The 14,469-nt window shown below is 44.4% G+C and overlaps 1 protein-coding gene across 13 annotated transcripts in view; it reads left to right on the top strand.

Moving 5' to 3' along the window:
- Positions 1-14,469, top strand: part of dph1 (diphthamide biosynthesis 1) — a 745,916-nt gene that overhangs the window by 185,131 nt on the left and 546,316 nt on the right. For all 13 annotated transcript variants that reach the window (XM_069911783.1, XM_069911789.1, XM_069911788.1 and 10 more), the window contains one exon: positions 5,598-5,661. In XM_069911783.1, coding sequence (XP_069767884.1) covers positions 5,598-5,661 — 64 coding nt within the window. The remainder of the gene's footprint in view (positions 1-5,597; positions 5,662-14,469) is intronic.

The following is a 14,469-nucleotide window of genomic DNA, read 5'->3' as shown; positions in this document are numbered from 1 at the left end:
AGCAGCATTTTCAGCAAGCTGACTAGATCAAAACCAGGATAAAAGCAGTGGCTTATTTCTTAAGCAAGACATTTTGCAACAGCGTTGATCAAACTGCATATGGTTCATCATTACACTGTCACACTTTCTGAATATGTTCATTGTACAAGAGAATGAATTGAACTTGAAATTGTGATTCCATTTAATGAATAATGCAGCAATGTTTGCTGAGGTAAAACTGCCTTTGCCCTTGAGAGGTCAATGAGCATTTGTCTTGAAATACTGATTAATTTTCGGGGTGGGAGGGTTGGGGAGGGATGAAGACGTTATCCTTCGAGGGGAGAATGTGTAAGATTGGTCTCCACATAAAAATGGTGTTCAGATGAACATGATTTGATATCATTGAGGCTTTCAGGAGCTTTGCAGACTTGCCAGGGTTGGTGCTGAGAGACTCTCTAAACAGGTGAGTCTATAAATATGCAACACAGAACCAGGAAGAGTGGTCAAGTTCTTCAGGAGAATTAAAAATAAATAAATAAATAGCTTTATTTATTTATCAAAAGATTTAAACTTTTTTGGATTCTGTGTGGATGTCATCAGCTAGATTTGACATTTTAAGCAATAAGAGAGAGGAAATGGGGATCAGGCAGGATAGAAGTAATTCCAAGACACTTAGAAAATTATACCGCAGTCTCCATGTGAATTTATGAAAGGGAAATCTCATGTGATTAGTCTGTTTCAATTCCTTGAGGGTGTATCTGGTAAAAAATAGATGTGGGGGGCAACAGTGGATGTGATGCATAGTATTTTCAGAAAGCTTTTAGTAAGGTGCCACATGGGAGATTGGTGAACAAGATGAGGACACACAGAATTTGTGGTGATATGCTAGTGTGGATTTACATTTGGTGCAGCCATTCTCAATGGGGATCATATGACATCCCTGGGGGCCACAGCATATTTAAATGGGGGGGGGGGAACTGAAATCATAAAATGTTTTTTTATGTAGTCAGAAGGAGAGAAGTATGGAAGAAGCCAGCTAAACATGACTGCTTCATTGGCAAGGGGGCCCATAAACTTTGAATAGGGTCCTCAGGGGACCATAGCCAAAATAAAAGATGAGAATGGCCAGTTTACAAAAGGTAGAAGGTATGATTGTTTAGCTTGTGGACAACATGAGAATTGGTTGAATGTTGTTAGTCACAGAAACAGGATTGTATTGATCAGTGCATCCGGTGGGCAGACTCATAGAGTTCTACAACATGGCAACAGGCCCTTTGGCCCATTGTGCCCATGCTACTCCCATCTGCCTGCATTCTGCCCATATCCCTCTCAACCTTTCCTGTCTAAATGTCTTTTATACATCATAATTGGTCCTACTTCTACCACTTACGGCTTTTGTTCCATATACCCAGCACCCTCTGTGTGAAAAGTTGCTACTGTTTTAAATCTACTGCATCCAGTGCTCCTGTTGTGGCGTCCTTTGCATCGGAGAGACTGGATGTAGACTGGGAGATTGTTTCGCTGAGCGCCCTTGTTTGGTCCTCTGTAGTAGTGGGGATCTCCCAGTGGCCAACCACTTCAATTTTGTGCCCTACCCCAATGCTGAACTGGCCTCATGCACTACCAGACTGAAACCACCTGCAAATTGGAGGAGCCACACTTAATAATCCATCTGGGTATTAGCATTGAGTTCTCTGGTTTCTGTTGGGCCCCTTGCCTGTCTCTGTCTCATTCCCTATCCCTCTGTCTCCTTTCTTCCAGCTTCCTGCCTCCTTCATTCAGAGAGCTATCCCCTGTCACTTCTCAGCCTTTTTCTCTTCCTCCCACCCATATCCACCTATGACCACCTGCCTGTGGACCTTTGGACCTCCCCCTGCCCCTTCCCCCCACCATTTTATTCAGGCGCCTACCTGCTTTTTGCTTACATTTTGACGAAGGGCTCAGACCTGAAACGTTGGTTATCTATCTTTTCTGTATGTAGAATACTGCATGACTGCTGAGTGTCTCCCAACAGCACTTTTGTGCATCGAACTACAACCACAGAGTCTGCAGACTTTCTTGTTTAACTCTTCTAAATATTTCTCCTCTTACCTTAAATCTGCACCCTTTAGCTTTAGATTGACCTACTCTGGGGGAAAATAGCTTTGATTGTTTACCTCACCTGTGCCCTTCATGAGTTTATAAATCTCTTTTAGGTTTCCCCTTAGCCTCCAATGTTCAGGGGAGTAAGTCCCTGCCCAATTAACTTCTCCTTACCATTCAAGCTGAACAATTGCAGACTTTATTTCCTGATACATGTGATCTGATGTAGTTTGGGAATATTAATCAAAGTGAGACACACACCATGGGCCCCAGAGGAGCAGAGAGGATTCCTAAAGGTGCAAGGACAGGTAGATGTGATGGGGAAGAAGCCATACCAGGGGATAGAATACAACAGCAGAAATGTTCTAAATTTTTGTTTTGGCCGTAGCTAGAGTACTGTATGTGGTTCTGGTCACCACCCGACAGGACAGGCACGATTGCACTGGGGAAGGTGCATTCACCAGGATATGGCCTAGGGTGGAGTTATGAGGAGAGACATGCTCAGCTGGTTTGTTCTTTTTGGAGCAGAGGAGAGGGAATCTGACAAAGGCATTCAGAACCCTGAAGAACATGGATTGGGTCAGAATTCAGAAGCTTTCCCCCATAGTGGAGAATCTGAAACCAGAGGGCGTGGATATGGAGCAGGGGTTCTCGTGGGATTTTGAGGAGGTTTTTTTTTTACCAGGAGTATGGTTGGAATCTGGTGCTTGTTGGCTGAGGAGGTGTGGGAGGGAGCTATTCTCACAACATGCAAGCATCAGGATGAGGTCAAGTGCTGGTAAGTGGGATGAATTTGGGTGGCGTGGTTGGTGTAACGGTGAGCGCAACAGCTTTACAGCACCAGCGATCAGGACTGGACTGGGCTGTCAGTAAGGAGTTTGTACCTTCTCCCTGTGTCTCTGTGGGTTTTTCCCGGGAGCTCCAGTTTCCTCCCATCGTTCAAAGTGTACCGGGGGTGGGTCTAGGTTAATGGAGTGTAAATTGGGCAGCATGGACACGTGGGTCAAAATGGCCTGTTACTGCGCTGCATGTCTAAATTTAAATTTAAAAAAAATTAAATATAGATTGGACCTTGATAGCATGGATATGGTGGGATGAAGGGCCTGTCTCTGTCTTCTGGATCACCTTGAGGTTGGCAGGTTAGCGGGGTACTGTGGGTTTCAGTGCTTGGACCCAAACCCTTCGCATATCAATGACAAGCTTGCAGGGACTAAATGTAATATTTCCAAACTTATTGATGACATGAACCCATGGGAATTCAAGTATTAATTTCCTTTATTGTGATATAATACTACAGACATGTAATATTACACAACATTGCCTTCTGCCTGCCGTAATGCAGACAAAGAGTCACTATGAGCATTGACTGGCACCCCTTACAGTGCAAGAGAGAGAGAGTGTGAAACTGAGTGTCCGTGGATTCTCCTCCAGATCTTCTGCAGCCACACAGACTCAAGTTCCAGATCCAAACCTCTGACACCATCAGGAAGCCTTCAGCACTCGAGACCCTTCGGGAGCCATTCTTGCCCTCAGCACCATCTTGAATCCCAGCTCTGATACTTGGTTCCCATGAGCCAACGTCCAGCAGCCCCACAACCAATACAGCCCCCTCGACTGCAAGTCGCCCGCAGACTTTGCTGGTCCCTCAGCTGCTGAACCCCATGCTGGTCTGCTGCTGTGGCCACTGTGTTGTTGGGTCACCTCCCATACTTCTTCTCAATTGGGGGGGGGTGTTCTCCCCGTATCTGGTACCCTGCACCAATCCATTGTTCCACAAACCCCTCGAGGCTGCTGCCCAGCACAAGAGAATTTGACTACAAGTAAAGATATCTAATGGCAATTATATGGTGTCATTACTCTTGAATATTAGTCTTTCCTACAAAACAAAATAAGACTTGTTCCTCAGAGAATACCTCATCTATTCACTGGGCTTTTATTTATGATGACAAATCTTCTCAATGAGAAATTGAATAGTTTAGGCCTATATTAACTTTACAAGAATGAAATATACAAAATTTTGAGGACTTGACAGGCTTGATATGGGAAGAGTTTTCTCCATCTCAGGAATCTTGAACTTGGAGTTCAAGTGTCAACATTGGATGGGCTATTGGGGAATAAGATGGGGAGAGATTTCTTCATCGATGGTGAAACTTTAGAATTCTCACCCCTGAAAGATTGGAATGGCTGAGTTCATTCAAAAAGGCATTGATTTTAGATACTGTGAATAAAGGCTTAGGATAAGCAGGATGTGGAAGAACATCAGCCATGATCTTGTTGGATGGTAGAACAGCCTCAAGGGGCTGAATGGTCTCCCTATTGTTGCAGTGATGGTAGGGCACAGGATTGGCCATGATTTTACAGAATAGCTGACCAGCTCCTCCTTCTGATGCACTTGGGTGGACATCCAAACAGGGAATGCCTTCCCAAGATAGGAAGTTCTGTAGGAATAAAGCAATGCTGAGATATTTGTAGCAAACCACAGTCTGCTCGAGGATCGAGCAGCATTAGCAGGAGAAAAAGAATGATCACCGTTTTAGGTGGGAACTCTGCAGTACCTTGTGGCTCTGGTGATCAATTTGTGGGTGGTTTGGAGGGAACTTTGTAGATCTTGACTTCCCTTGTATCTGTTGCCCATTTCCTTCTTGTGGGGTGGCATTTGGCAGCTTCTGGCAAATAAGCCTCGGAGAATTTAGCAGGATCAATTACGTAAATGCTTAAGACTGCATCCTCCTTATACCAGCGATGGAAGGATCAAATGCTTCAGGTGACGCTTGAGATTTTTATTTTAGACATGCAGCACGGTAGCAGGCCTTTCAGGTCAACAAGCCCGTGCTGCCCAATTACCCAATTAACTTACAACACCCCTGAATGTTTTTTGAAAGGTGGAAAGAAAGAGGAGCACCCGGAGGAAACCCATGCAGATATGGGGAGAACGTACAAACTCGGGTTGCTGAACAATGAAAGCATTGCACTAACTGCTTTAAAAAAAAATCTTGTTATTTGTCATGTTATACCTAATACGTTAAAAAGGGTGCTTCTGTGAGCAGCCTAACAGGTTATCTCTAATGCTCATTTAGCTGTGTAAAGAACAGAATTTATGCAGTGTAGAGTTGCGATGAAAAGAAAGATCAGTGAGTTCCAAGCAAGGGCAGCAAGATAGCAGCTGTGGGGTTCGTTCGAGAGCCTGATAGCTGCTGAATAGGGGACAAACATGTCTTTAGGCCTGTTGGTGTGTGCTTTCACGCACTTCTCCCTAATGGGGGGAGGGATTGGAGAATGGTATGCTGGATACCCTTTCCCAGGCAGTGGAAATTAAATGGTTGGCTTGTATCACCACCCCAACCTCTGGAGCTGCTCTCCTGAGGTACATAAGGAACGTGCAGTTCTGAGCTGTGGGGAAGATGTCAGCTTGAATCAGACAGCGAGGATGTGGGCAAGAGGAATCGAACTTTTTCAAACCGTAACACTGCAATTGATAACAAAATACCAAAGAAAACTATCCAGTTTAAAAAAAATAACTCTCTCTGTTTGTTTAGTTGCCTTGCAAATGCCGGAAGGACTCCAGATGTTTGCCTGCGCAATTGCTGATATCATAGAAAGGTAAGACAGCAACTCATTAAATTTGCAGCTTCAAGCACCGAGCCCAGAGGGCCACTTTGGACTTGTAAGTAATTAAGGGAGATCTGAATAGATGTAGCCCTCCTGGCGAATGTAGGACATCCGTTGCTTGCGTTTGCTCATTCGGGATGCTGCATTTGGTTGGATGGTGATTTTATTCCCCCCCATCAAATTTGCAGAGCAGTCGCAGGTCAAGATGTTACAATTCACAGCTTTGTCAATGACTCAATTTGGTTCCTAATTAGCTGAAGGAATTAAAGATAATGGGCTACATGTTCAGTGTCATAAACTGCAAGAGGGACGTTTTGACTGGGCTATATTTGTCAGACTTGAACCCTGGAGACAGGGCTGTTACTTTCGTTCATTCGGAGGGGACTTGATGTGTAAAATATAACAGAAGGTGAGTTGCGATTTTGTTCTGCTTTTCTTGCTCTGTCCTTTATCTCGATGTGGGAATTTTCCCAGTGTTCATTGAAGGCCAAAATTTTTGGGATTGATGCTGGGGAGTGGTCATTGTGAGTCTTTGAATCCTGCATCAAGGATTGTGGAGAAATTATTCTCTTTATATCACAGAAGGTTAAGGATGAAAGAACACAAAATTACAAACCTATTTAAGAGAATAAATAAGGAGAAATTGTTTCAGTAGTGGAATTTACCAGGAACTGAAGCATAATATATAAAATGTGGTTGGCAAAAGAACTGGAGGTGATACAAGGAAGAAAACAAGTCACACATTGGGAATGCGGATTAGGGTGGTGGAAGCAAATTTAATTTTCAGACCATTTTTTTCTAAATCATGAAATGTTAGAGAAGAGGAGGCCATTATTCCCATTCTACCTGGGTTACCTCCTTAACACATGGAAGTCTGCAGACACTGTAGTTGAAGTAAAAACACAACTCTGGAGAAACTCAGCAGGTCAAACCATGTACTTTATGTAGCAAAGATGAAAATACGTAACCAACGTATTGGGCTTGAGCCCTTCATCAAGGTATGGACAAAAATGTGGGCAGGTATCTGGACAAAATGATGGGGGTGGGGAAGAGCACGGTCCCACAGGCAGGAGGTAATAGGTGGATAGGGGAGGGAGGGCACACCAGCAGACAAGGGCGGGGGGATGGATCTGTGAATTGAGAGGAAAGGAGGTGGAGAGCTGGAGGAAGGAAGACAGAGGGATGGAGACAAGAGGGAGAATGGGCAGTGGGCTAGTCTATGTTAATACCATCCGAGACAGAAAATTAGGTGTTGTTCTCCAATTTACATATGGTCTTGGTCAACAAAGACATTCCCACTTCCCCCTGTTTGCTGGTGTGCCCTCCCTCCCTCATCCACCTTTGCTCTTGCCTGTGGGCCTGTGCTCCTCCCCACTGCCATTTTGTTCAGGCACCTGCCTACATTTTTCTCGTATCTTGATGAAGGGCTCAAGCCTGAAACTTTTTTAATGTAACTTTACCTTTGCTACATAAAGTCCACTGCTTAACCTGCTGAGTTTCTCCAGCATTGTTTTTTTATTGACAGAGAGTGACCTCCTAAACCTTAGGCAGGAGTGCCACACTCTGAAGCAGGCCTGATTTTGTTCATTCCATGTTGATTTAGTGCAGGGGTGTCAAACTCAAATTCACGGAGGGCCAAAATTAAAAACTTGGACTAAGTCGAGGGCCGAACTAAATATTTATTGAAAATTTTCAACAACATCTGCATGTTTTCTCTTCTTTCAACATATGTAATGTTAAACTTTAGGATATAACTTTAGGAGGATAATGGAGGATAATGGTCAGGAGTAGGTAGCTCAAGTTCACCCTTTGCTTGACCTGAGGGAAACATATTTGGTCCCTGTGGAGATGTAGTCAGCATTCACAGGCTGTGTCCATTTTGGCCTGCATCAGGACTCAGCATTTCCTGCTCACTCCTCAGGCTCTAGGCCTCTATTCACCCTCGACCCACCATCCCTCTACCTGACCAGTCCTTTATCCAACCTCTACTCACCCCTCACTCCACTCGCTCTGCCTCTACCCACCCCATCCTATACACGCCCCTCTACTGCCTCTCCCCTCAACCTGTTCCTCCCTCTACTCGTCTCTCACCCTCTAATCAACCCTCCCCTACTCACCCTGCCCCTCCCCTATTCACCCTGCCCCTCCCCTTTTACCTTTTCCCTATCCACCCCTCCTTCTACTCATCCCTCCCTCTAACTGCCCCTCGCACCACCATAACTTCCCCTGCCCATTACTCCTCACCTACATCCTCTGCCCACTCCTGCTTACTCACCCACTCAGGCCCAGCACGCTGCCGATCAGCCTTTGCGGACAGCCACCATCTCTCTGTTCACGTGCAGGGCCGAACCAGCCGTCCCTGGGGTCCGCGCAGGTGCAAGCACTGAAGGCCGTGGCGACCGGGAGAACTGCGCTCGCGCTGTGGAAGGGCTGTCCGGTGCCAGTCGCGTGGGGCTCGCGCTGCCTGGGGGCCGTGCGCAGCCTGCCATGCCCGTCGCGCCGACAGGAAATCACAGGCGCTCGCCAATCCGCTGCGCCGCTCGACAGGTGGGAGAAGTGACTGGTTGTGCGGGGACCCTTCCAACTGGCTTGCCGGCTGATGACATCGGCAGACTTCTCGTGTTATAATTTCTCGTGTTACAATGTGGAAGGATGTGCAATGAAGGGGGAGGATGGTGGGAGTGACATTACCAAAAAACAGCATCGGCTCTTGCTGCAGGGCAGGCCACCTCTAATACATTTTTGAAATGATCTTGCGGGCCAAATATAATTATATCGCAGGCCAAATTTGGCCCGCGGGCCAGAGTTTGACATGTGTGATCTAGTGGATCTTCTCTGTTCTCCCTTCAAAATCTCCTTAGTGTGGCACCTTGATGTATAATTTAATTCTGTCCTCCTGACCTGGATCCTTATGTACAGCATCTTCTTCAAACGCAGTGATCCCTCCCCCTCCCACCACCCCGCACCCCCAATTGACATGATCTACTGGGATTGTTGTCTGAAGAGGGCATGCAAAATCAATGAGGACTCCTTCTACCCCGCACATAGCATCTTCCAGCTGCTCCCATTGGGGAAGAGATACAGGAGGATCAGAGCCAGCGTCACCAGGCTGAGGAACAGCTTCTTCCCAATTGCAGCGAGAATGTGAACAACCAAACGATCTGCTCACACTCACCATTAGAGACTCTCTTGTGTGCAAAACATTATCTTTATTTATTTATTTGTAAAGATGAAATACTTGTCCTGCAAATGAATTGTTTGCCTGTATGTGGGTTTTGTCTGGCTGTGTGTCTGTCTGTTTTTCACTGAGAACCAGAGAATGCTGTTTCATCAGGTTGTACTTGTAGAAATCAGATGACAATAAACTTGACAACTTGACTTGAGTTTTGGTGACTTGTGCTGGTGACAACGAGCCAGCAATAATCTCGCAGGCAGCAATGCAACATGCAACCATATCTGGTACTGTTGCAACCCCCCCCCATTCCCCACCCCCTGGAAAAGGTGCCTTGGATTGGTGTGTATCCACTTCAGTAGGCAGGCCTGTTCTCAGTCTATTGTTGCAGCACTCACTCAACCTGCACTAAACCATCAGCCTAAATTTTATGATGAAGTTTGAACAGTCAAGTACATTGCCAACTTGAATCTGAACGCTTTATTTTATCACCAGCCACATTGGTCAAGTCTTGGTTCCTACTCCCATTGCATCTCCTAACTGAAATAAATGAGCAAGCATCGGAGTCACTCTCCATCTCTCAAGCTGGCACTCCGTGCATTTCCTGATAGTCTACCAAATTACCCTGTGTTCTATTACACCTGTTAATTGTAGCCAGCGCCATTTTATTCTCCTGAGTGGGAAACGAAAGCAACCTGCTGGAGGAGCTCAGCGGGTCTAGCACCGGCAGTGGAGAAAAAAGAATGGTTATTGTTTTTGTCGTGATGAGAGGTTCCAGGTCAGAGGCGTTGACCATTCTCCCACTGACACCACTCCACTCGGTGAGTTCCACCAGCATATTGTTTGCTGCTCCAGATTCCAGCCTCTGCAGGTCCCCCTCTGTGTCTCCAATCTGCTGGAGGAACTTGGCAGATCGAGCAGCGTCCAGTGTGAGATAAAGGAAAAGAACGGTTGGCTTTTCAGGTTGGAACCCTTCATCGGGTGCAGAAGGGAGATGGCCAGTAAAAACAGGACAGGGTGGGAAGGCTTGAACATCAGCCAGGAGGTGATTGGAGAACTAGAGAAGAGTGGAGGACGATGAATAGATTGGGGGGAGGTGGGGGGCAGTCTATTCTCCCTAACTTACTGCAGTGAGTTAAATTAATTTTTTTTTAATTTAGGCATATATCATGGTAACTGGTCCTTCAGCTCTCAAGTCCATGCCCCCAGTGTGTTTTTTTTGGAAAGAAACTGAAGCACCCGGAGGAAACCCATGCAGTCATGGGGAGAACGTACAAACACCTGACAGACAGCGCCAGATCTGAGCCCTGGTTGCTGGCGCTGCAACAGCGTTTTGCTAACTGTGCCACCACTTGACTCAAGTTACACTTGAGAAGGAAAATTAGATCAGTGAAAGACCAGATTGAACAGTTATTTTTTTTAATCAAAGAGATGGAATCAATACAAAACCCAGCCCAGGGCTTCAAGGTTCAAGAACAGTTTATTTTTTCTCATTAGCAATCAGGCTTTTGATTCCTCTTGTTCTACCTTATCCATAACTCTACTCCAGGGCCACTTACATATGTCTGTATTATAAACTAATTTCTTTTTTTTTGCATTAACTGAATATTTATCTATTCTTTCATATTTATTCTCTTGTGTGGTAATTTTTTACACTTATTCTTTGTGAATGTATTTTTATGCACATGTATCACTGTAGCAAGCAAGAATTACAGTGTATTTGTACATTGTCCTGATGTGTATGACAATTAATTCTTATCGCCATGCCAACTGCTCTTGGTTTATGCAATATCTTTTTTATTTGTATTGTGTCAGACATTAATTTTAGCATTGTATGGGAAGGGCCTTGGGGAGAAGGCCGGGCAGTGGGGCTGTGGAAAAACGGATCAGCTCATGATTGAATGGCGGGGCAGACTTGATGGGCTGAATGGCCTTTCTCTCCTCCTATGTTTTATGGTCTGAGAGTGGAGTAAAAAGATGTGAAATCAGGAAGTGCGAGGAGCAAGGATATGAATATGAATATGGGCCCTTGTGCTTGCCAAGGAAAAGAACAAGAAGAAAGGATGTCGTCCTCTGGGTCAAAATATCCTGGTATCTCACGTTCTTGAGATTATTACTCAAGGCCTTGTGTAGACTATTAGTGTAATCACAGAGCCCCTGTACCCCCTGCCACCAAACCAGGCTCTTACGATGCTGTGTTTGGTCTCGGATTTTTTTTTTTTACACAAAAATTGATTTCACAGATGCGAAGGCAGTAAAAGCCTGGCACTGAGGGACGAGTAATGCCTGATCAAAGGGTGACGGAGCTCCTATCTCCGTGCTCACTATCTCAGCAAGCAGGATTCCACAATGCCGCCTGAGCCTTTTGACTTTGTTTCTGTAATCTCACAGAATCCCCATGAAAAGTCAGGAGAAACGAAACGAGCAATCAAAGGAATTGACTAGATCGAAGGGCTATGATGGAATGAAGCAGGATTTACTCCAGCACATGAAACGACTTGGAAAACCTGCTGTGTTCTTTTCTCTGCTTTCTAAATAGTGATTGAAGAGGGAAGATAAAAGCAGGGTTGAGCCCAGAGACTTGGAAAAATAAAGAAGTAATCATCTGATATTTTTCCCCCAACCTGCCATGTTTTAACACCTATTTATTGTCATGTAATAAAACTAGAAATGTCATATTACACAAAATTGCCTTTAGTGTACCATAAGGCAGATGAACATTCGCCATTAGTATCACCCAGTGCCCCTTACAGTCAGAGAAGGAGAAGCAAAAGCAAGTCATCTCCCCCAGTCACTGAGGGTCTTTGAATACACCTTCAGTGCTCCCGGAGCCACACCAGATTCCAGTTTGGTTCAAACTGTTGATGAACCTGAGTCCAGATCCAAATCTCTGACATAACAAGGAAGCCTTCAGCACCCAGGGTCATTTGCAAGTCCTCCTTGTACTCATACCCTCTGGAATCTGAATTCCGATGATCCAGTCTCCAGCAGTCCACAGTCTAGTGTGAGTCCTTTGACCTCAAGTTTCCAGCAGACTGTGTGGGTTCCTCGCCCACTAGTCACCAACAGTCTCTGTAGCTCTTAAGCTACAGAGTCCCTTGCTGGTCCTCTAACACACTAGCATTTGAAGTTGGTATCAATTTATACTTGGAATAAATTTACAGAAAGATTCTTGGACCATGGAGCATCAGTTGCTCCCATCACTGAAGTCAACCTCTTAATCTCTCACCAACACTGTCTCCTGGCACATTGATCAGCTCACATTGTACTTGGTTGATACTGAAAGAGGGAGGGGAACCTGTATTTGTATATCGCTGGGGAGTCATCCGCCAAAGACATCCAGCACCTCCTCCATTAATATTGACATAACCAAGAACATCTCCATATCCCTCCCTGAACTCCCTGTCATCTAGAGAACCTTGAAGGAGTGCTCAGGGCAGAAACATTGGTTGTATATCTTTACCTCCGATAGACGCTGTGTGACCTGCTGTGTTTTTAGAGTAGGAGGAGGCTTTTTCTCCCAGGGTGGCAATATCAAATACTAAAGGGCACAGATTTAAAATGGAGGGGAAAGTCCAATGCTTCCTTTATATTCCTCAAGAGCCTGGTCTGATTTCAGTCTCCTGAAGCCCACACATTTTTTCTTCTCCTGACTAAACCTAGAATATCATTTTAGACCAGGATATTCTTTCTTGCTACTTTTGTTCAACCTGACTAACCCTAACTATAGGTTCTTTACTCCTTTCTGTTAATGCTGATCCAAGGATGCTGAATCTCCCTGGAACCAATTACACTTTGTCCTCTAACCTCTTTACTGGAATACTACATTTGGTGCTGATTCTACCACAGGAGATTGGTCTATGTATAATGAAGTAGTTATGTCTTCTCTTTGAAGACGGATAATAATTGCAAACTTCATTCCTTTTCATCATTTTTAAGTGAGATGGAAAGACCTGCTTTATGATAATTATACGATTTCCCCCTGAGTTTTAAAAGTTTATTTTTTTTTTAATTTTAAATTTAGATATACTGCACGATAACAGGCTCTTCCAGCTCATGAACCCGTCTCACCCAAATACCCCAATTAACCTACAAACCCCCAGTACGTTTTTGAAAGGTGGGAGGAAACCCATTAGGCATGGGGAGAACATATAAACTCCTTACAGACAGGACTGGCTTGATTGGAAGCCTGGCTGGATTGGAAGCTAGGTTGGTGGGTGCTGTAGTAGCATTGTGCTAACCGCACATCTCTGAATGTTGGAGGAATCCAAACTTTTTAAAAAATATTTCATTTTTGATGTTCAAAAATTCACAAATCCAAACAAAAAATAGTATATAACATACAGAGTCTATTTTATTATCTACCCCATCCCCTCCCTCCCCTACCCTAATGCAACAAAGAAAAGATTATGTAAATTAAACAAATGGAAAGAACCAAATATCGGTAAAGTCACAAAACCTTAAGGAAACTTAAGAAAAACCCAAAGAAACCTAAAATAAAAAATAAAATAAAAAAGATAAGAAACAGAATCCAAGAGCCCGTCATCTGCGCCACCACCCATTGAACCCAATCATCTCACGACTGACGCAGATTGTTGCATTTCCTTGATGCTGAATCTCCCTAGAACCAATTACACTTTGCAGATATCTGCATATCAATGTGCTGCAGGTAGGGGTGCCACACCCTAACCAATGTATCATATTTCCTCCTTAAATTGTACGTGATTTTCTCCAGGGGAATGCAACTGATTCCATTGTGTAATATTTAGTTGGGAGTCGGACTTCCACTGACCCCTATACACTTCCTGGCTACCGACGAGGTGATCTTCACAAACTGAATTTGGTATCAGGACAATTTAAAACACATGCCCATAATGTTTCCCCGAAGGTACAATTCTTTATCCTGTGGAAAATCCACCTTTGTGGGGTTATTTTTCCATAATGCCCCACAGGTCCACGCAGAAGGATCTCACCTTTGTACACAGTCAGGTTGAATGGATAAAGATTCCAATCTCCACACCACATCTAAAGCACATTTCCAAGATTTCTGGTTTGGATTTATGTAATTGTTTTGTGGTGTGAGGTACATTTGAAGAGAAATCCAAACTTGACTTTGTTAATCACTTTTCCATGGCCACAAAAAGTGTAAGTGAAGTTGTTTTATGGTGCATGCACTGTTGAGATGGAAGAATTACAGCAGTTCATTTGTAAAGAACAAATACCTACAAGCAATAAGAGGATGATGGCTAAATCTTACTGAATCATTGATCAGAGTGGATGATAAAACACTGGGAGAAATCCCTAGCTCCTCAAAAGTAATGCTGGGCAATTTTTGGCTATCTAAAAGGGCACGAGGTGTCTCAGTCTTAAGTATCATCTGACAAACTGCACCGCAGTGTGCAGGATCCATGGAAGCCTTGCTTTACAGGTTTATTGTATATAATACAATAGGCTGACAAAGATGGTAATGGAATTTAATGGAATATAAGTCATAATTTGACAATATCTGCTGCTGCCAAGGTTTAAGTGCTGACACTTGATACGTTCGGCCGGATGATGCTCCCGATTATTCCTGTGGGAATTGCAATGTCATTACCATCTTGTAATTTGACAGGTTACAAGAAGTT

This window comes from Narcine bancroftii, chromosome 14, assembly GCF_036971445.1.
Source record: "Narcine bancroftii isolate sNarBan1 chromosome 14, sNarBan1.hap1, whole genome shotgun sequence".
Classification (NCBI taxonomy): domain Eukaryota; kingdom Metazoa; phylum Chordata; class Chondrichthyes; order Torpediniformes; family Narcinidae; genus Narcine; species Narcine bancroftii.
This window is presented reverse-complemented; position numbering and strand designations above follow the sequence as displayed.